The 22,199-nt window shown below is 39.0% G+C and overlaps 2 protein-coding genes across 7 annotated transcripts in view; one reads left to right on the plus strand and one right to left on the minus strand.

Moving 5' to 3' along the window:
• Nucleotides 1–22,199, minus strand: part of git1 (G protein-coupled receptor kinase interacting ArfGAP 1) — a 68,780-nt gene that overhangs the window by 12,175 nt on the left and 34,406 nt on the right. For 2 of the 5 annotated variants that reach the window (XM_077612251.1, XM_077612248.1), the window contains exons 1-14: nucleotides 13,944–14,346; nucleotides 10,663–10,796; nucleotides 9,814–9,926; nucleotides 9,567–9,672; nucleotides 9,090–9,176; nucleotides 8,869–8,999; nucleotides 8,675–8,769; nucleotides 8,544–8,586; nucleotides 6,921–6,969; nucleotides 5,415–5,487; nucleotides 4,775–4,872; nucleotides 4,004–4,115; nucleotides 3,433–3,557; nucleotides 1,726–1,878 (exon numbers count right to left, since the gene is read on the minus strand). In XM_077612251.1, the coding sequence (XP_077468377.1) occupies nucleotides 1,726–1,878; nucleotides 3,433–3,557; nucleotides 4,004–4,115; nucleotides 4,775–4,872; nucleotides 5,415–5,487; nucleotides 6,921–6,969; nucleotides 8,544–8,586; nucleotides 8,675–8,769; nucleotides 8,869–8,999; nucleotides 9,090–9,176; nucleotides 9,567–9,672; nucleotides 9,814–9,926; nucleotides 10,663–10,796; nucleotides 13,944–13,995 (1,371 nt within the window). In that variant the 5' untranslated portion in view covers nucleotides 13,996–14,346. Of the gene's footprint in view, nucleotides 1–1,725; nucleotides 1,879–3,432; nucleotides 3,558–4,003; nucleotides 4,116–4,774; nucleotides 4,873–5,414; nucleotides 5,488–6,920; nucleotides 6,970–8,543; nucleotides 8,587–8,674; nucleotides 8,770–8,868; nucleotides 9,007–9,087; nucleotides 9,177–9,566; nucleotides 9,673–9,813; nucleotides 9,927–10,662; nucleotides 10,797–13,943; nucleotides 14,347–22,199 lie in introns of those variants that run through there. The other 3 variants (XM_077612250.1, XM_077612247.1, XM_077612249.1) reach the window with 2 other exon arrangements.
• Nucleotides 15,671–22,199, plus strand: part of ankrd13b (ankyrin repeat domain 13B) — a 39,451-nt gene continuing 32,922 nt past the window's right edge. For both annotated transcript variants that reach the window (XM_077612252.1, XM_077612254.1), the window contains exon 1: nucleotides 15,671–16,038. In XM_077612252.1, coding sequence (XP_077468378.1) covers nucleotides 15,931–16,038 — 108 coding nt within the window. In that variant the 5' untranslated portion in view covers nucleotides 15,671–15,930. The remainder of the gene's footprint in view (nucleotides 16,039–22,199) is intronic.

Consider the following 22,199-nt stretch of genomic DNA (forward strand, 5'->3'; position numbering starts at 1 on the left):
ATATATATATATATATATATATATATATATATATATATATATATATATATATATATATATATATATATATATATATATATATATATATATATATATATATATATATATATATATATATATATATATATATATATATATATATATATATATATATATATATATATATATATATATATATATATATATATATATATATATATATATATATATATATATATATATATATATATATTTCGTAGTAGGTAAAGAGAATTTTCAGATTTTGTGACCGTTTTTCTAAGTGGCATTTACTAGTGAGGCGTCCAAAAAGAAAGCTCAATATTATTTTATCTTCTAATGCTTTTCAAATAGTTTCATTTTTTCAATAGTTAATTCTCGCAAATAAATTAAAAAAACACACAAACAGCAGATCAACTATTACTCACATTTCCTTTTTGTGCGAATAGCTAAAATGTCTATACTGATTGAAACAACTGATGAAAATGCACACGTGTCATTGAAAAGGAATGAGCAGGCTACTTAACTGTCAGAATAATGAACATTTGACAACGTGCAAAATACATCTTGATGTTTTTTTTAATGTAAAATATGTATATTTTGTAGTTTGCTAAAGCCTGGCATAGTAAACTACAAAAGATTCATAGTATTTGGCAGCTCTTCTTCCAAGTATTCCAGATTGTGGCATCTTTTGGAATTTTGTCCAGTGTTTTCACATCACGGTCCGATGATTTAGTACAGCTGTACAGTACTAGCATGTATAGCATTACTATACCCAATCACCCGTGGAAAAAGATGAAAAGGCTGGATATAGGTAGAAACTCGTGAATGAAATTAAAAAAAAGCAGGGACTTGTGATAGTATAAACACCTCGTGGGATGTTACACTCTGATCTCAAAGCTTTCGTAGCACAGTGAGGCAGCCAAACATTTGATTGGGGACTGTGTCAAAACAGATTGGAACTAATGGTTGCGAATAAGTTTCAGGTGGGCACCGAGTGGAGGTGTTGGGCTAGTAAACATTGTTTTGTTTTTTGCAGTTGTGTGTGATAATATTCCTTCTTATCGAATGCAAAAAAATATTACTTTTAGTTTGCATTTGAATGGCGTATTCCATTCTATATTAGCATTAAACTTAGGTAGCGTTCAGTAAACTAAATTTGTCTTGTATTTTAATCCTCAGTACATGTAAATTTACTTGTTATGCGAGTTTAATGTTGCAGTCATACCACTCATAAGATAGTCAAAGTCCCGCCTTTGGTACATATATATTTAGTCAGGGAAAAATTATTTCCAGTTTGAATTGCTAATTAATTAACAGTTATTTTTCATTATTACTATTTTTTTAAACCAGTTAATAATACTAGAGCCACCAAAATAATTTAGGCTTTTTTCTGCTTCATCCAAGTCCTATTCAGAATATCATTTCAAAACATGCAGGCTGACACAGCTGACTTTCTTCCTATGCATAAAAATATTTAGCCACAAAAAAAAATCCTTCTCACAATGTCTCACCTGTAAACATAAGGCACATTTTCACAACTTCATATTTCCCACCAGTCAGAACTAACCATACCCTATCTGTTTTAATATGTCCCTATCTATTTATCAATCATTCCGTTCACGAGGACACCCCAGTGTCAAGAGCCACAAGAAATATTCAATTTCCTCGAGTGTATACTTAATGTTCTGAAATTTCATCCAGTTATAGCTCTTTACCGCATCCTACCTCTTTCTGAAGCCGCCTGAGTTCATCACTCAGGTTGTTGTTGACCTTCATCAGCTGTTGGACCTTGGATTCTGAGGAGGCCAGGGCTTTCTTTACCTCCAGGTACTCCTGAAGAGTGATAGGCCCATCGGACAAATCAGATGAGTCCATACTCTAATTTAAAGTAAATTGGAAAGATACAAAAAAAAAAGTAATTAATTCAATAAAATAGAAACCCAATGTTTATCCATACACTTTTTCCAGGTTTTTTTATTCCTCTCATGTGAGTTTAATTTTAAATGACTACATATTAAAGCCTCCGTCCAAATATTTCCAGGGCAGATGTTTTTTCCTCCCCTTTCTGTCAAACACATTTTCCCGATCCAAGCATCGCTAGCTAGTTCTTAATTAGTGGTGGAGGAAAACTGAAATCATGAAAAACTATGGCTCTACAACTGAGTATCATTACAGTACTTTTAAGTCAATTCTCTACAAATATACAAATAAAAATATCGAATAGAATGCATCTCTACATTGTTTGCACATGGATTTTAAAATCATTTTGAATTTAGCTGCATGGAGAAGTAAGAAATGTACAACTGCGTGAAATCCAGAGCTGCAGCTGATTCAACACACACAGAAGAGATTCAGTTTTTTGTCTCTATGCAAAATACGCTTCTACTTCCTCTGACCTTAGGACATGCTTCACTCACTTTGACAGCCCTCTCAAAAAGTAACCCAAAACAAGTATATCTATCACACATTGCTCATAAATATTGTGTATGATTTCAAACAGGCAAACTAAGAATATATAGCAATTATGGCAAATGACTTTATTGAACACATTTCGACGTTAAATCGTCCTATTTGAAATGTAGCATGCAGTTCACTAAAGTATTATGCATATTTTAAGCGGAGACAAAAAAAGAAAATTTATTTAGAAATGAATTTATGTGGCATAGTACATCTATCTGTAGGTATGTATATATGTGCTTATATATGCATGTGTATGTATGTATATATGTGCTTATATATATGCATGTGTATGTATGTATATATGTGCTTATATATGCATGTGTATGTATGTATATATGTGCTTATATATATGCATGTGTATGTATGTATATATGTGCTTATATATGCATGTGTATGTATGTATATATGTGTATGCACACGTGTGTATATGTATGCGTATATGTATGTGTATATGTATATGTATGTATATATATATATATATATATATATATATATATATATATATATATATCAGCAACATACTTATTTATTTATATATTTATTCATGTATTTATTTATTAACTTACTTATTACCTATCTATTTATGTCTAAAATGCTTTTCCTATTTCTGCATCCTCACCCTCTTGCTACTGTGACAACGAAATTTCCCGAATACGGGATGAATAAAGTTATCCAATGATCCAATAGTGGACTATTATGATTTTTCATTAGGAATGCATTTCTGCGCATTGCCAGTGCCACTTAGTTTTTCCCTTTCCTGTTTCTCTGTATGAACAATGACTCTCTGACGGGGCCCTAAATGTGACGCTGATGTCACTTAGGGGCTATGTGGCAGTACTCACATAGGCCACGCCCTGCGTAGCATGCTGGGACATGCAGTCATGAAAGAAACCATTGATAAGCTGGTTGTCTTATACAGTATTTAAAACAAGTCAAATAATGTTTTTCTTCACGTGGGTTTTGTTCAGGTACCTTTGCACGATTGTTGCGTTGTGTGTTGTTATTATTTTGAGTGGTTAGCTCACTGTCTGTATCTTCATCAGAGGCTACACTATCATAGTCATGCTGGTCATCATCAAATCCCAAATCCAACGGATCTGTGAGGAGAATATAAACTTATATATACAGCACAATATCATAAGTTGCATTTGTACAGTTTTTCATCGCTTAATAAGGGGAATTCAAAATAAAAGAACGGATAAGGAAGGGCATTTACTTTTGGGGATTTCGTAACTTGGATCTATTTCGTATCTCGAGTCACTCATTTGCATATAAAAAAAAATTGTAACCTGAAACTTTCGTACTTAGAGGCATTCGTAAGTAGAGTACGTGCCTGAAAAATCGTATTAATGCCTAAGACTCATCTTGAAAATGTCCTTTCACTATAAAGTTACAAGCGTTTCAGACTGCCGCCAACACTTGTGGGTGTTAGCCATATTAGATCACCATTATTTAGAAATGTTTTAGAACTAATTTTTCAATAATAAATTTAAACAAAATATGGTATGCATTTTCTTCTACAATCCTCTTAATACTTTCTTACCAGTTGGGCTGCTAAGACCTTTCCCCTGCTGTCTCCTTTTGGCATCACTCAGGATGTCAATGATGAGCGTGGCAAACTCCCGAGCATTAAAACGTGCAAGTTTCTGACGGCCCTGAGAAATAAACAAAGAAAATGGTACAAATGAACACAATTCTAAAGTTCATAACTTAGGTTGGAGTAAAATTGACTTCGAATGCATCAACTGTCTTTAGCTTTGAAAAAAAATCCTGCTCAAACTCATGGTTCACTGCCAGTGAGATTAATGTGGTCAACGACCATCTGCTGTGGAAAAATACAGTCTTACCGAATGAATGTTTGGAAGACACAAACGCATTACATCTTTTCAGCGCATTTACACAAACAGGAGTAAAAAGCTTGAAATGGAAAATAAGACAATTTACTTGACCATTCTGTGAAAACAAGAACTATTATTCTTTCATCTTATTAGCATTCAAACCAGAGACATAAATAACGTGAAAAAACAGTAAACATTTATGACCGTGAAAGAGTTCATTTTTGCACTAACAAGCAATGCAGACCGGGATAAAATCTGAGGGGAAAAAAAAGGATTACATCCTTATTCAGCATGTGCATAAGAGCGAGAGAAAGTGGAAAAAGGGTTGCAGCTCCACCCCATTTTCACAGCTGTCGGTTACACACTCATAATCTTAAAATAAAAAAGAAAAAAAAACTCCCAGGCTGCCTTCTTTTTTTACCCATGTGCAATATTTTTGTCATACATCAATAAAAGTATGGGTATGAATGATTTACCTGGTTTCGCGTGGCAGAGTACTCAGGGTTAACTGGTAAGAAGGGCACGGCGCTTCGCTCCGTAACCAGAGTACTGTGGTTCTGTGTAGTAAGCCAAACTGGAGACACAAGGATGAAGGACCAAAAATAAATGTGTGTGGTTAAAGTACTCTACTCTTGGATGCATGATAGAGAGCCAAATCCTAACACACAGAGAGCTATGTTCTGAAAAAACAGATTGGACAACATACCTAGTAGCTTTTCTGAGCTCTCATCCTCGGTGTGTACGTGTAGTTGTGGAGTGGTGGGGTTTGCGTATGTGTATGTGGCTTTGTCACTTACCTTTGGTGGAATTGTCAAAGAGCAATTTAACTGATACTTCCCTTAAACAAGAGGGAAATAAGGAAATGCAGAAGAGAGACTTGAGTGGCAATTCCCCACTCAGTCTCTCCTCCTCCCTCCTTGTTTCTCCTCCCCCTGTGAAACATTTTTTTCCTATACTCTGAACTCAGTTCGTCTTTTTTGTTCTTCAATCGAAAAAATATTTTTTTTCCTCTTGTTTAAATTGAAACAGCTAGTAAGAAGATTAAAGGGTCAAAAGATGACAGCTCTGATGTGGGAAGGAAATTGGGTATCTTCCTCAAACTGGGGTATGGCTCACCAGCATCATTTTCTCTGCGATCCACTTCATCATAGACATCCATTGCAAGCTCCTCAAAAAGACGATTATTAAGCTGTCAGGGAAAAGCAGACGAAAGAAGAAATTTCAATGCAATTATGCAGTTTTGAAAATAGCCGTTTCGGACCATTTCAGGATTTTTCTAACATTGACAATTAAATGATCTTTCAAATTGCATGGCTCGGACCCAAAAATGCAAAACAAATCCAAGGAAAACAAAGAAAGAGCTGATGTATGGAGTTGGGGGTTTGATTCCCCGCTCCGGTGAAATCATCTAAATATGCTTGATAACGTACTGGAAAAAAAAAGAAGAAAAAAAGAAAAACAGCTTTATATTTTACTGTTACAATTTAAAATGTGACTATTTCGTTTCTTTTTGTTGACCCGGCACATCATAATGACTTTGCCACTTTGTTCATGGTAGTTCAATAGGTTAAGTTGCTTAACTTCGTTCATTTCAGATGCATTTTCAAAACTTTTAGTTTAAATCTGATCCATATTATTGGAGGCTGGCACCCTTTTATACATTTGGGTGGGTTTGACAACTCGGCAAATAATTCAGCGACTGCATCAGTCACGTGGCTTCTTCTAAAATCGGTACATGGACCCAGACAAGGCTTCTTCACCCAGTGAGCTTGGCTCATGTGCTGATGCATCGGTATAGCACTGCCCATCCCTACTACAAAAGAACAATTTTAGAAGTATGGCAGCCACTATTTACTGTGACATAAAAGCGCAGTGCTAGCAGTGATTAGCCATTTTTAACCAGCACTCAGTGAACTTATTGCCCAGAAGAACAGTTTGAGTCTGGTTGGCCTGGTAGGAAAGAGGTGAGCACGCCTCCCAGTTCTGAGATCGAGGGTTCAATCCCAAATTTGGACCTTCTTGTGTTGAATTTGCATGTTCTCCCCGGTCATGCGTGGATTTTCTCTGGGTACTCTGCTCTCCTCCCACATCCCAAAAAACATGCATCGGATACTATGGTAAGGATATTGTAAAGGACGCCCTCCGCTTTAAGATTAGAAGGAAATACAGAGTGGATTTGTTTTCTCTTTGGAAATGGGGTGACTGAGAACCTCAGTGGGACTGCCGCTTTATTTTGTGAATTTTGATCAGTGAGGATTACAGTCAGGTGGGGTCTATATTAAATTTATAGTATTCATGTAGTATATGTTTTGAGTTACGATAGACACAAATAATAACAACAATATCTATTTAAATTAATCGGTTTGGCCAATCCTAATTTCAAAATTAACTTGTCTTGTGAAGATGCTGTGTTTCTTCCATCTGACTTCAGTGCGGGTAGTCTGGTTTGATTCCCACTTGGTGTCTGTGTGATTGTGAGCATGAGCACTATTTCATTGTGGCCTGTGATTGGCAGGGAACTAGGTGTGACCCGCCTGCTACCCATTGTTGACTGGAAGAGACTCCAGCACCCCCGGCAACCTCTGTGAGGATAAGAATGAATGAATGAATTTGAATTCTCACCGCTTGGAGTTTTTTCTTGGCTGCCTTAGCAAGTTCTGAAAGGTCCAGACTAAAAGACAAAATACACAGATAACAGTAAAATTTACAGAAGAGTTCAAATGCAGTTGAGTAAACATATTGGAAGAGAGGGTGCTGAACATGGTGGAGATCATGTTGGACAACATGATGATAAGAAAAGATGAGTAAGAGATAAGAAAGTGGCGTTACAGAGATAGCAAGCACATTTGGATTTAGATGGATATACCGTCTTGGAGGGAGGATGAAAATGAGGTGGTAAACGCTACAGCTGGGCAGCCAAAAGTTGCCAAGCTGTTGCCTTACTACTTTATTAGTTCATCTTAGTTTATCTACTGCTTTTTGCGCTGGCGATGAGACACTTAGTCTTGATGATTTTCTTTCCATTGTGAGAGCTCTTTTGACAACAGCGAAACATACAACAGATAGGGTTGCTGAAACAGTGTTGAAAATGTAGAGAGCAATTTGGGAGGGAAAAGAGGAACAAGAAAGTAAAGATACCTCTGTGTTGGGCACTTAGGCCGAGCTCTGGCTCCACCGAGCGAAGCAAAATGGAGAGAACAGAAAACGAGTGAACAAAAAGGAAGAAACAGACAGGAAGAAGGATAGAGTACTGGCTTAAAATGTTGTTATCCACAGGTACTATTCACCAAATAGAACCAAGTGGGATTAAGTGTCACACAAGTCACACTTTTAGGTAGTGAAACAATTTCGCTTTATACTTGAGCTGTGTATTTTATATATAAATAGGCTGTAAATATCTCCAACATCCATCGGGCGCAGTGACAAATTTTGATTGATTTAATGCTAATGCATTTTTGGGCCCCTTATTCAAACCGACTTCTCCGGACCAATAGGAACATTTTTTGAAATAATATTAATAAAAATAATAATCCCTTGGATTTATATGATGCTCTGTAAAACAACAAGGGCGGCCGGGCAGGCGAGTGGTTAGCACCTTACAGTTCTGAGTTCGAACCCTCGACCCCAGGTGGGTCCTCACTTGGGGATTTTGCATGTTCTCCCCGGGCTTGCATGGGCTTCTCCCACATCCCAAAAATATGCAGGATAGGTGGTTGAGCACTCTAAATTTGTGTATGAATGCGAGGGTAAATGGTTAGGTCCGTCTTTTTGTGCCCGGCAATTGGCTGGGATAGGCACCAGCACCCCCTGCGACCATTGTGAGGATAAGCGGTTCAGTAAATGAATGAACGAATGTTCAACAAGCTGGGAATAATGGAGTACTCAGACACCTCATGAGCAGATTGGAATTTAAAGTTGGAAAGGGAGATCTGGGCTGTACGGTGGGCACTTGGTAAACAGCTCCCATTTCAATTAATGTATGTAGTTCATTTGTAACCACAGCACCACCTTCACCCCAGACTGCTGCAGTAGTAACATGACTTAAGAAATATGATGAAAAGACAATTATGTAAGAAATCGATTAATTTCTACAGACTGGCCACCCCTACTTTAGACGCTTTGAAAGAACGGTTAAGATATACCTATTTTGCCACAGTACTAAACTGCATTAACCCTATTACTACTTAATTATAACAAATATAAGACATACAGCATTGGTGAAAACATCGGGTTTATGGTCCATACCTGTCTGCCATTTGAGGGATAATATAATGGCCATTCTTGTGATCTGAAGAATAAGAACATAAATATCATGAAACGCCAACAGCTTGTGCTATGACAACTGCTTCCATTTTTGTGGTCTTGCAATAGCTCACCTGGGCGACGGCCACATAGGTAGAAGGCTAGCCTATCTGTCAACTCGTATTGACATTCAACCAGTCTCTCTGCTAACTCGATGTGGCCCGCCTGCCTAAAACACACAACACACCCAAATTACTTCTGTAATAGGTTTTAAAGTCTCATTGGATACATCCACACACACACAGCGTTATTTTCTGTCGACCTCTACCTGGCGTAATCCATTGGTGTGCGTCCGTTGATGTCAGGTGCTCCGGGGTCGGCACCATACACAACTAGAAGCTCAGCCTGTAAAATTTGTCCTGCTTTGGCTGCCACGTGGAGAGGCGTAGTGCCCTTCTCCTGGGGAACCCAGGGGCACATAGAATAAGGTCAAAAGAGGTCTAAAGTAGGTCATGATCATTTACTAAATCCTGTGTGTCATTTGCATACTGGGTGGAAGAAGTTGGCCTGAGCACCAAGGGACAGCAGTCGAAGACACGTCTCTAAACTTCCTGTTCGCACACTTGAGTGAAGTTGCTAATAGAAAAAGAATGAAAAGGAGAGACATCCAGAGAGAGAGAGAGGGAGGACACAGAAGGGAGAGAAAGAGAGAGAGAGAAGGACACAGAAGGGAGAGTTTAAAATAAGGCTGAAGTACAAACAGGCACATCCTTCTTATTGATAGAGTAAAGGTCCACAGCAACAGAGGTCATCACGGCATCTTGCTTTGTCATTCAATTCACGCTGTGCTGTGGGGTTTAATAAGCTAGTCTGTGTTAGTGTATACGTGTTTTTGATGTGGGATCTCGCAGTTAAATCTTGATATTAAACACCCCCAGTGCTTACGCATGTAATGCTACAGTATCGCTGAGTCAAATGAATTATGATAACGCTAAGATGATGATTCAAGGGCCCTCATGCACTGACCTTGTTGAGGTCCTTGGTCGTCACACCATCATCATCGCGGCAGGGTAGCTTGTGAACATAGGCCAGCATCTGGTATTTGGCTCTGATGAACTCGGACTTTGTCGGACTGTACACGGGACAATTATTGAATAATGTTAAGCTTAAAACCTGATTTGAATTTGAAATAGTTATCATACGAATACATGGAATAAATTTGCTGTTATAAGGCAACTCAAGTAAATAATAAACTAGTGTTCACGATGCTTACTGGACTTTGTCTTGAGGGTTGGGTTTCCTTCGACCACTTTGTATCTGAGCGGGATCCAGAAGACTGTGTTCCCATATGGAGTTAGCACCATTGCCGGCCAAAGTGTGAACCATCTGAACAAATAAACAATCGGACTGTGAATCCAAGCTGGGTCTTATCATCATCAAAAACTTTTAATAGAAGAACAAAATGCCCCCCCATAACACTGCCTAAATGTTTTAAGAAACAGAGATCCAATGAATTCATATCTGTGATTTCATTAAAAAAAATACTGCATCCATCACAGATCAGACTAAGACAATACAGTGACCCCATTACAGCCCCCCCATGTGCGTGAATTGGAACACATATAAAGGACTTCTGTCTAAGTCACATATGCTTGCTTCAAGCTTACACTTGTGTCAGGGTGTCCCCGGCCTGCTGCCCTATAGTTGGCTGGGATAGGCTCCAGCACCCTCGCAACCTTTGTGAGGTTAAGAAGTACACGATAACATGTGCCTTATTTAAAAAAAAAATACATATAAACGACATATTTTCAGTATTTAGAAAGCTTTGATCAGTATATTCCTGGCTAATCATTCCGAGGTTATGCAGGAGTATTTTGTGGTAGTCTAGTGTATCAATCCATAGGTATCAAGCATGTCCACTAAAAATGTCATTCTCTCGGTATGATGGGTCACGCAGGTTTTAGCTATTAGGGACATATTCCAATTGGTCAGTTTGGCATTTTTTTACCTAGTCAACCGCAGGTGATAATGACTAATTCTGAAAGCCATATAATTCACATATATTTATTATGGAAAGGTCTTTCATGCCTTTTTTCGTCAAAGTATGTGTATTCAGTCTTACCTGCATTAATGCAGGCGGCCATCCGCTGTGCCTCAGGTGCTTGACTATGGAGATATGGCGACCTAAACTGCGGTGAACTGAACAGCATTCATCACAGATGAGTACCCCTCGGTTGATACTGGTCCAGCCGGGGTCTGAAAAGCAACAATAGAAACTTTTGTATTCTTTTTAAACATGTCAATAACACTTCTTATTTCTGAATTCTGGTTGAACATGTTGAATATGTAATGCAACATTTTCATAACATTTGCATAAAATTGGAAAAGTCCTTCATATCAAGCACGAAAAGAATTACATGCTGTCCTAAAATGAGGGCAGTGGGTTAAAATATGTCAAGGAAAGACTGCTGCTCGTGCACAGGTATTTAAGAGCCATTTAAAGAAAGAAAGAAAAAGAAACCCCTTCCGTGTCTTTGTTTAGAAAAGGATGTGATGTGGAGCACTGCCGAGGTTCAGTCAATTGTGTTAGATAAAAATAAGCAACAGAATGACTTTAACCTCCAAATATTACAAGTTGAGTCTTGTAATAGTACAATATATGACATAATGTCAAATTTCAATTTTGATCTCATAATATTTTAATTTTAATGTTGTAATATTAAAAAAAAATTCTCAGAATATTACAATGTATGATTTCTTAGCAGTTGATTTCTTGTGGCACACATCAATGTACTGCGGCACAATGATTGGGAAACACTGATCCATCGCGTTGAGGCTAGGATGAAAATGTATTGGTATCAAAGGAGCTAGAACAGACCTTCACTTGATGAAATTCTGTGGCCACAGTAACAGCAGCAAGCATATTTTAAGAGCTATAACCTAGTTTGGAATTATAGCTCAAAGGCCAGAACTCTTAATCTATTCATTCTTAAAATTATAAACGGCACTCAATTTATTATTCAAACCAAACGCTTCATCTTTTTTTTCCAAATCTCACACCCAAATCATGATACAAATGAGAAAACTGGCAACAAAATGTTGACCTTCTTTGGCATGACATAATGGGCAATAATGTGGATCAGTTATCATGCATTTAAAAAAAAAATGCATTGTTAAACAAGTTATATCAATGTCTTGTTTACCCAGGAATTGTTGCGCAAACATGTGTTTCACAATGCAATTACATATAATCCGAATTCAAAATGCATCGTAGTACTGATTCCAAAAGACCTTGAAAACCCTCAAATTTGATTTCAACCAAATACTGAATTTTTGGGGACTTCCATGAATTTCTTTGAAAACCGAAACTACCTTACTGCATGATGGCGGGTCATCAGTTTATCTACCTCACTTGACCCGATTTCAAATAGCAAAGTATCTAAGGATTAACTATGTCCCTGTATCCTTCTTGGCTTTTCTTTTGTAGGCTAGCTGCAGGTTTTTCTAATTCTGATGAACAAAAACGCACAAAGTCAGATGATAAACGGAAAAAAAAATCCATCTGCCAGTTCAGGCTCCAGTTTGCCGTTGGCCAGACGTCAGCTGGGATAAGCTTGAGCACCCTTGAACAAAATAGATAGCTAAAACCGTGCATAATTAGTTAGGCAGCAGTGTGAGAATATGTCCTATTATCACACAAAAACTACCAAAATACAGTTCATATTTATGGCCTATAAGAGAACATCAAAAACAAAAAAAACACTATAATTAGGACTTTAATACATATAGTTTGAAGTGGCTCAGTGTACCAACATAGAGTAATTTGTTTTCGAGGATTTTATTCATGCAGTGTGAAGGGTCCAATTCAAATTTCTTCATATCATTCATAGATGGATAAAAATTGAGTGTCTATCTGACACATCTGCAGTATACAGCATACCCAGTAGGGTTCTCAACTCTTATGGGTGAGAGTGAGACACACATTTCAGGCTATTCTCATGGCGTATGGTACATCTCCAATTTCTTACATACATAAAAGATCAAATGAACATTGTCATAAAGTAAAAATACAAATAAGTAGGCCCGTCTCTACTACTAATTCACTTTTTACTTTCTTTGAAAAATTAATTGTTGGCTTGTTGACACTGCTACTTACATGTTGAATTTCTTACACTCACAATATACTTCATTAAGTACGTATATATATATGTGTGGAGTTTGCATGTTCTCCCTGGGCCTGCGTGGGTTTCCTCCGGGTACTCCAGTTTTCTCCCACATTCAAAAAAACATGTATGCTAGGCTGATTGGACACTCTAAGTTGCCCCTAGGTATGTGTGTGGTGTGAATGGTTGTTTGTCTCCTTGTGCCCTGCGATTGGCTGGCCACCGATACAGCTGAGATCAGCTGGGATAGGCTCCAGCACCCCCCGCGATCCTAGTGAGGATAAAGTGGTTACAAATTGAGTCAGATATTTTTTTCTTTGTCTGATGTTTTCACATTTCATTCAAGCATTACAGAAAAAGGCAAAGAACATAAATACTGTTACTTGCGTGACTATACATTAGTGTTTTATATAATAAATGAAAAAAACCTCTGAAATGTTTGTGATTAAAATGTTACCATATAATAATTGTAAGAAATGAATATGCTGATACTATATCGTTTTTAGGTACACTGGACCGTTTTGTAAATGACACTCGAAACTATAGTCAATTAATTAAAATAATCTTACTTTTCCTGAACAGGACTATAAATATTCAAAAGTCAGTATTTAAAAGACAAAATTGTGAACTCCCGGGAAAAACTTAAACATAAGCAGTTTTCCATTTAAAAAAACTTGTCATTTAGCCAAAGTTGGCTAGCAAGCTTGGCTACTGTTAACTAAACTAAAGCTATGACAAATATACTCTACATAATAACCAAATTCTAAAAATAATAAATCAACTCATAGTAAGGGGTGATAAACAACGTTTATACATCTCTGTGAATGCACCGCATTTAGTACAATGGGTAAAAATTGAGAAATTCACCAGTTTACTAGCTCAGCTAGTGTTTTCGTACACAAAAACCAAAACAAACCCCTTCGGATCAAAAGCGATCTACACCACATTATATCTTGCGAATTCCTCGCCTTCTATATATACAAAAACACAAATAAACGTACAAATCAACCTTCTTGGGTGCAACAATGAGCTTCTACAAGCTAAAGATATGACGACTTTTAAAAACACGCCTATTTTCACTCAATGTTAGGCCTAAACGACACTTAAGAACTGGCCGTTTTCCTGCTCTGTGCATCCGAACCTAGAGCGTCCAACCACGGCCCTTTTCGCGCCGACGTGTCGCTCCCTTAAGTATTGTACGATCTAACCGGGGAACCATTTCCTGTGTTTTGATTCCTACCTGGCGCACTGCAGTCAGCGCAGATCTCCGTCCGCTGTAGCTTTCTTGACATATCGGAGGTGTCTAATATCGAGACGTGGATGGTCGGCGATGATGTGCTAGCTCGACCTAACCCCCTGAGCCGCAAGACCGAAGTCTGCCGTCAGCCGATGCGGACTTCCAATCCCCGGAAGCCGGCTAGCGTGAGAGGTTTTCCCGGTCAGCTAGCAGTCGAAATTTCCCGTACGTTCCCCTGGGTCATTCGCAACATGCATTGGAGTAGTAACTTACACTACTGTCGCATATGTGTGCACATAGCGCGGCTATTGTACTGAAGCTGTGGCAAACGCTGTCCGCAGGTAGTTTTGTCTGTAAAAGCTGCACTGACGACATCTCGCCGGGAGAAGGCAGCTCTCCACCTGGCTTCAACATACCCGACAGACACCCTTTCAGTTTACACTAGTTAAATGTTTTTTCTTCCAAAAAAAATGAAAGAAAAAAAACGATAGGCATTTGAATTTAGAAAGGATAGTTATAAATATCTGACTCAATTTGTAACCACTTTATCCTCACTAGGGTCGCGGGGGGTGCTGGAGCCTATCCCAGCTGATCTCTGAGGCGGGGGACAATCGGTGGCCAGCCGATCGCAGGGCACAAGGAGACGGACAACCATGCACACTCACACCCAAACCTGAAGGCAATTGATAGTGTCCAATCAGTGTCACGTTTTTGGAATGTGGGAGGAAACCCAGGGGAAACCCACGCAGGCCCGGGGAGAACATGCAAACTCCACACAGGTGGACCGGCCTGGATTTGAACCCTGGACGCCAGAGCTGTGAGCCTGACGCACTAACCACACATATGCAATATTCTTTTTTATTTATGGCTTATCGTCACAAAGGTTGCAGGGGGTGCTGGATCCTATCCCAGCCAACTCCGGAAATAGGTAACCAATCGCAGGGCACAAGGAGACATACAACCATTCACGCTCACATTCTTACCTAGGGGAAATTCAACCAGCCTACCATGCATGTTTTTGGGATGCTGGAGGAAACTGGAGTACCCAGTGAAAACCCACGCAAAAACGGGGAGAACATGCAAACTCCCCACACGAGGGTACGGACCTGGGATCAAACCCCCATGTGTTACTCGAGTGTTGTTTGAAGGGTGGACGCCGGCTCGATTCCTGCTGGTGGTGGTATGATTGTGATGGCGTATGGTTGTTTGGGTGTCAAACTCATTTTTTGTCATGGGCAACATGGTAGTTTCGATTACATCCGGAGGGCCGTTATGTCTTCCAACTAGGCTGCCAAAATTAATCGATTAATAAATTGACAGCTTTCTCGATCGTGCTAATCGATAGATCATTTTTAGACATTCAAATTAGGACATTTTTTTGCAATTATTGATTTAAAATGAGGGAACAGCTAATAATCTAAAATCTTCATTTGAATTTCATCATAAAACAGAAAGTTGGCACTCATCATTTACTTTCTCGGGCCACACAAAATGTTGGGCGGGCCACATTTGGCCCGCGGGCCGCCACTTTGACACCTGTGCTCTTGACGGTAGTGCCGATATGACCTACTAACCTCTGTTTCCTCTAAAGCACGTAGGGGCTTGATCAGGGCGCAGTTTCATGCAATGTGAGTATTCGCTCCAAATATGTGCAGCCTGTTTTGAGACGTAAATTCAATCATAGCATCCCTCAAAGCGGATTGGCTGGGTAACAGCACATTTGCTTGCAGTTTGTGAGTGCATCTCAGTCAGCATGCGGATGGGAGGAGAGGAGCAGTAGGAGGGGAGATGCGATACTGGAGTAGGCAAGGGAGGAAGAAAGAGGTGCCCAGGCGGGTGCTGGAGAAATAAAAGCAGGGCGTTAGTGCGAGACGCGCATCTGTGAACGACATGATGATTAGCTCGCTTGTATAGCGAGCACCACTGCCAAAAGCAAAGCATCCTCATCATCCACAGTGAAGACGAAGGAGGCGACAAACTATGAACGAGGATGATTTCTGCAAAGAAAACTCCGGAGAAGAGTCGCTATCCTGTGCACTATCTCGTGTGGTACAACAAGCACCGGCAGCTGGAAAAGGAGCTGGCAGCCAATGAACAGGTGAGCGGTCTTTGAAAACACATCTTTTATGTCATATTCTTTATCACCATGGGCCTGATTTGTGTTGTCTTGGGCGTGTTTTGAGCACGCGCCCGAGTCAGTAGAGGTGCTGATGGTTGTCGTCACTTCATTTAGCTGATCTGTAATTGGAGATCGCGCTGATAATTGTTGTGAGTTGGTACTAGTAACCATATTCCTCCCTTTATTGTCCTCTGTTCCTTTTCTTGTATTGTACAACAACACTGCCATTTGCACCATATTGAATGTTGATTTGCATTTTATGGGCTAAAATCCACTGCATACCGACCAGATCCCTAAGTTGTATTGGTTGTCGTTGAGTGCATATGTGAAATTTGGTTTTACTGGTGTCAAGTGGTGATGAAACAGTCAACGCATGTTTGCAGCAATATTACTCCCTCAACTCAAATCATGTTATTCACTTTTCCTCCTGTTCTGAGTGGGTGAAACAAAGCTCATGCTGCCTGTAACATGTGGGAGTTGGAAAATTATAAAATGTAGTTTTTTCAGAGCACACACACAATTATTTCTCATCTCATCTCATTTTCTGAACCGCTTTAGCCTCACTAGGGACGCAGAGGGTGCTGGAGCCTATCCCAGCTGACTTCGGGCCAGAGATGGGGGACACCCTGAATTGGTGGGCAGCAAAGCGCAGGCCACATGGAGACAAACAACCAATCACGCTCACACTCATACCTAGCGGCAATTTAGGGCGTCCAATCAGCCTACCGTGCATGTCCTCGGAATCTAGGAGGAAACCGGAGTACCCGTAGAAAACCCACCCACATGCAAACTCAACACAATCGTTATTAGTTGACTTACATTAAAAGCACATGTACACAAATATTGTGTGCTTTTATGGACAAACTTACTTACATGCAGTGTCATTATGTAATAGGTGCCGTGCAGGTTAGATTTTTGTGTGCATGCATCAGTCTCAAGGCACCACACTAGCCTACACATAACGTACATCATAAACCCACGTAAAAGAATGAACTGTTATACTCAAAGCAAAAAATACCAAGCAACCTATCTTAAATTATCGCCATAATCCCTTTCCTTATGATTACAGAAACAATAATTTTCCTATAAAAAGGAGGCAGAAATCTGATATTCCTGTCTCATAATATTATTGCACTCAAAGACTTGGTGAAAACTGGACCGCTACGGGCACACTTCCTGGTTGTACCGCTCACATGACTTCCTTTTTAAATTCGTCCACGTGCAGGCAACGCCCTTCCGGAAATCCAGCAGATGATCTTTTCGATTCATACAGTATCTCAGAAATACCACGTGCGATTATTTTTCTTAAGATTTTCCCTTCAAAGTAACACATTTGTACTCCCTATTGAAACCATGAATATGGAGGTGAAAATTGTGAATCAGGGGGCGTCTTATACGAGAGAAACCTTAAAAAATTCAACAAATTATCTGGAAAATTCCATGAAAATAATACAAAAACCCTATTTACTAGCGCTAGGCACATCAATTTTATATTCACCCATGTAACCTCACACACAAATGCATCCTACCTACACACAGACAGTCTATGTTACTTTCACATTAACTTTCGAAAAGTTCTCTCAGATTCTAAATCTCCGGTGTCAACTTGCTAAATCTGATGTCAGATCAGAGCATTGTGTGATGAAGCAGGAAGACAGGTAAAGCAGAACAAAAACTTCCCATTCTCTCTTCCTCTATTCATCTTCTTCCTCTGCTTGCTTACATGTCATCTATAAATATCCCTTTCCAAACAAGGTAAGCTTTTATGTTTAAAAAAAGAACTGTTTCTTGAGTGTAGCCACATTGCTACCAAGCAGTACAGTTTATATTGAAATGGATCAGTAGTCTCCACTACATTTTTATTTATAGTGGTCTGAGTTTTCACAACTAGTGTGGAGGTGATTATAAGCATAGCCATAATAAACACTTTAAAAGTAAACATGTAAATGACAAGCACTTAGGAAAAAATGAAAAGGGACTGATTTTATTTACTTATGTGTAGTGATCGATGCTTGTATAATGGAAAATGCACCTTCCTTTTGCATCGTCCTCTGCCACCGCTGTTTTCGAGCACTCCCTACAAGAAATATGACGGCCGAGTGGGATATATTTCAGCCACTGATGGCTTTAAGCAAAGAAAATTTCACATCTGAGAAATAGAGCACTCATTTCCTAGGTCATAGTTGTGATATTTGATTGACAGTTGAAAATTGAGTGGGTGCGGCATTTAATTGAACTCACTGAACATTCATTTGAACTTGACTATTTTTTTTCTTCCAATTCATGACTGGATTGTATATCTGCCTCACAGTTGTGTGATCAAGGATTGAGTTCCGAGACCTGGCCTTCCTGTGTTATCGTCATGCCGTTTACACGGTTTCCCCTGGTTCATCCCAAAAATGTGAATGGAATGTCGGATGAATACTCTAAATAGGACAGTCTGCAGAGGGTCCCTACGTTCTGGACTTCCTGTGTGTGGCTCCATTTTTTTTACCTAGGTCTACAATGTCTTCTGTGTCTGTGTTGCTACTGCAACCAAGGAAAATTTCCAAATACGGGATGATATAACGTTCTAATCTAATCTAATAAATGAAAATTTTGTCAAACTGACCAGTAGAAAAACTGTACTGGATTATAGTAACTGCATTTATATCAAGAACATCCCCAATGGAATTAATTACACTCCACACTGCTATGCTATTTCTGATGAAACTCTTAATTTGCAATGATCAGATATCAAAAAGAAAATCATTCATGTGCTGTATCTCTGCAAATACAAGACTGAGCTGAAAAAAGGGAATGTTATTGACAACGGACCATTGCAAGGAATAACAAGGTGATATGAAAGTGGTAGTCTAATTTGAAAGATATGCTGAGGAAGGAAAGGAAAATTGTGAATGATGAGCCTTAAGCTGTGCTCTCCTTTGTAAATAACCAAGTTGGCAGAAGCAGTGGAAAAGTAGGCAATGTTTTAAGAATGCAGGAAGGGAAGCACAAATATGGTGATGAAGCAGAGGGGGGGGGTGACTTGGGGGGTTGGTGATACTGAGCAGAGTCTGTCCGTCTTAAAAAGCCCAGACTGATGGGTTATCTCAAGAGAAAGTCAGGAAATGGCCCAATGATCTCATCATGTCTTTTCCATTGCAGTTTCTCATCCAGTTGTTTTGACTCTGTCCAAGTATAATTCAATTTAGCTCGCCATGGAATGGAGAGGAACCATAAAACTCCCTTGTATTTCCAGGTTGAGGTGTGTAGCGAGCATGGAGAGAGCTATCGGTGCCCCCATAATTAGCATGACATCACTCAAGTGGCACCACAAGAGTCTTGGCCATCTGAGCCAGCTTCTATCCCACATTTTACCAGTGTGCTGTCCTGTGCAAGTGTAAATATAGAATGGAAAGTTGTATAAATCCTGGATGAATTAAACCCTGCCACAAAGGAGAGAAATGCAACAAAGCAAATAACAACAATGGAGCAATCCATCATTTTGTGTCGCTTTTTGACATGTCTTTAAAGGAGACAAGCATTTTATCTTTGAGAATACACATTTTATTTTACGGCTCGGTGGAGCGAGTGGTTAGCGCGTCGGCCTCACAGTGCTGGGGTCCTGGGTTCAAATCCAGGTCATGTCCGTCTGTGTGGAGTTTGAATGTTCTCCCCGGGCCTGTGTGGTTTTCCACCGGATACTCTGGTTTCCTCCCACATTCGAAAAACATGCATGGTAGGCTGATTGGACACTCTAAATTGCCCCTAGGTATGGGTGTGAGTGTGCATGTTTGTCTGTCTCCTTGTGCCATGCGATTGGCTGGCCACCAATTCAGGGTGTCCCCCACCTCTGGCCCTGAATCAGCTGGGATAGGCTCCAGCACCCCCTCGCAACCCTAATGACAAACAACCGAGATGCGCCATAACATGGTTAATTTCATACGGATAACATACTTGGATAATTGTAACACGCATACTTGGTTTTGGTTTGGTGTTTACTTTATAATAGTGTACATAGTTTATAACAGGGGTGTCAGACTCGGGTTGGTTCGCGGGCCGCTTTAACGTCAACTTGATTTCACGTGGGCCGGACCATTTTAGATATAATATTTAGATTTTTTTTATTTTATAAGTGGATTAAAAGAACTGGATTAAAAGCCCTGAATATTACGTATTTTTATAGATCTAAAACAATGTTTATTTTAGCTTTTTTTAATATATTTTTAGAATTTACAAAATGATTTATGAACTAAAAACAGAAAAAAAAATGATCAAAAAATTACAATTGTGGATTTAAAAGGGGGGAAATCAGGAAATGTAATATACATCTATACTCTTCATTTTAATTTGATCCTAAAACAGAACGTCAGCACTCATGATTTACTTTCCCGGGCCACACAAAATGATGCGGCGGGCCAGATTTGGCCCCCGGGCCGCCACTTTGACACACGTGGTTTATAATATGTACGCTACGAATGTTGCCTGATAGCAAGGAAGTTGTATGGCTTGGGTTTCTGTAAAGTTTGTATGCTCTCGGCATGAGTTTTCTGTCCAGACAGTAAAACATGCATATGTAATCCTAAATACACAGAAGGTTAATTGATTGCTTTTAGTTCGTTTACAGCATTACGTACTAAATTGAAGTAAACAACCACTCAATGAAAGCAGAGCGCATAATGCAACCTGCAAGGTGTTAATGGCAATTTAGCATCAGATTTATCGGATGACCTAAGGGCGAAGAACCATTAATTATTGCTAGCAGGTTTTCTGTAACCAGTCTTTTCTTTCCTCTTCTCCACTACTCGCATCCTCTTCCTCTATTGATCAACCCCACCCTCAACCTTCTTACTTTGCTTAGTGTAATGAAACCCAAGACCTAATTGCAGTAGAGAAAAGCATACAGTGGTTGGGGTCAGATTTAGTTGAGTTGCAGAAGGCATTAACAAGACAAAGAACAAGCTCAAGATTGACAGTAAATGATAAAAGCAAATGCAATTGAGATTCGATTAGTAGAAGAACGCAAGGAACGGAATCTAAAACAAGATGTAGAGGATTAACAAGGTGCAAGACAAAATTCAGGCACTAGACAATTGTCAAATGTGGAATAACTCCTTGAATCTGGCATCAGTGGTCATATTTTAGAATATATGTAACGTCTCACCAGCTGGTTTTAAATCAATTTTTATGTGTGACCCTTGGTTTTATGTACCATTTTATTAATGTTTCTTGGTGATTTGCGAACGATCAGAAAAAAAGACAATAAATAATCTGGTATATTACAGAATTTCTGATTGAAGAACTCGTGACCCTGAGATGGGAGATTCAGAGCCAAATATTATGGTTCATGAGACAGTAAATTCCCCCTTTTTTCTGTATATTCCAAAGGGTGGGCTGTACTTAAGCACTTTGCCAGTTGATTTTGGGTTGAAAAATTGTAAATTAGACACTTTAACAAACTCAGTTGATTGTAAACTGTTGCTTGTATTTGTAAAGTAATCTGTCCAACGTAATTGTTTAAAACTATGACGCATTATTTAAAGTTGATCTCCTTTACTACATGGGTATTCAAGGTTGCACCAATTCACAGCACTATAATTGTCTTAATTACTACTATCAATCATTGATTGATGATGTTGACTGGGATTGACGCTGTCAGAGAAGTATTTATGTGAGAGTATGCTTTTTTTGTTTGTTTACAATGCAGATCTCTAACATAAACATTTCGAGTGGTTAGCACGTTGACCTCACATTTCTAAGGTCGAGGGTTAAATCCCAAGTTGTTTGTTCCTCACTCTGAAGTTTGCATATTCTCCCTGGGCTCGCGTGGGTTTCCTCCCACATCCCAAACACTTACAGCACATGTGTCAAAGTGGCGGCCCAGGGGCCAAATCTGGCCCGCCGCATCATTTTGTGTGGCCCGGGAAAGTAAATCATGAGTGCTGACTTTCTGTTTTCGGATCAAATTAAAATGGAGTATAGATGTATATTAAATTTCCTGATTTCCTCCCTTTTTAATCAATAATTGTAATTTTTGTAATCAATTTTTCTGTGTTTTTAGTTCAAAAATCATTTTGTAAAATCTAATAAAATATTTAAAAAAGCTAAAATTAAAATTGTTTTAGATCTATAAAAAACTGAATATTCAGGGCTTTTAA

The sequence above is a fragment of the Stigmatopora argus genome, chromosome 10 (genome assembly GCF_051989625.1).
Source record: "Stigmatopora argus isolate UIUO_Sarg chromosome 10, RoL_Sarg_1.0, whole genome shotgun sequence".
Classification (NCBI taxonomy): Eukaryota; Metazoa; Chordata; class Actinopteri; order Syngnathiformes; family Syngnathidae; genus Stigmatopora; species Stigmatopora argus.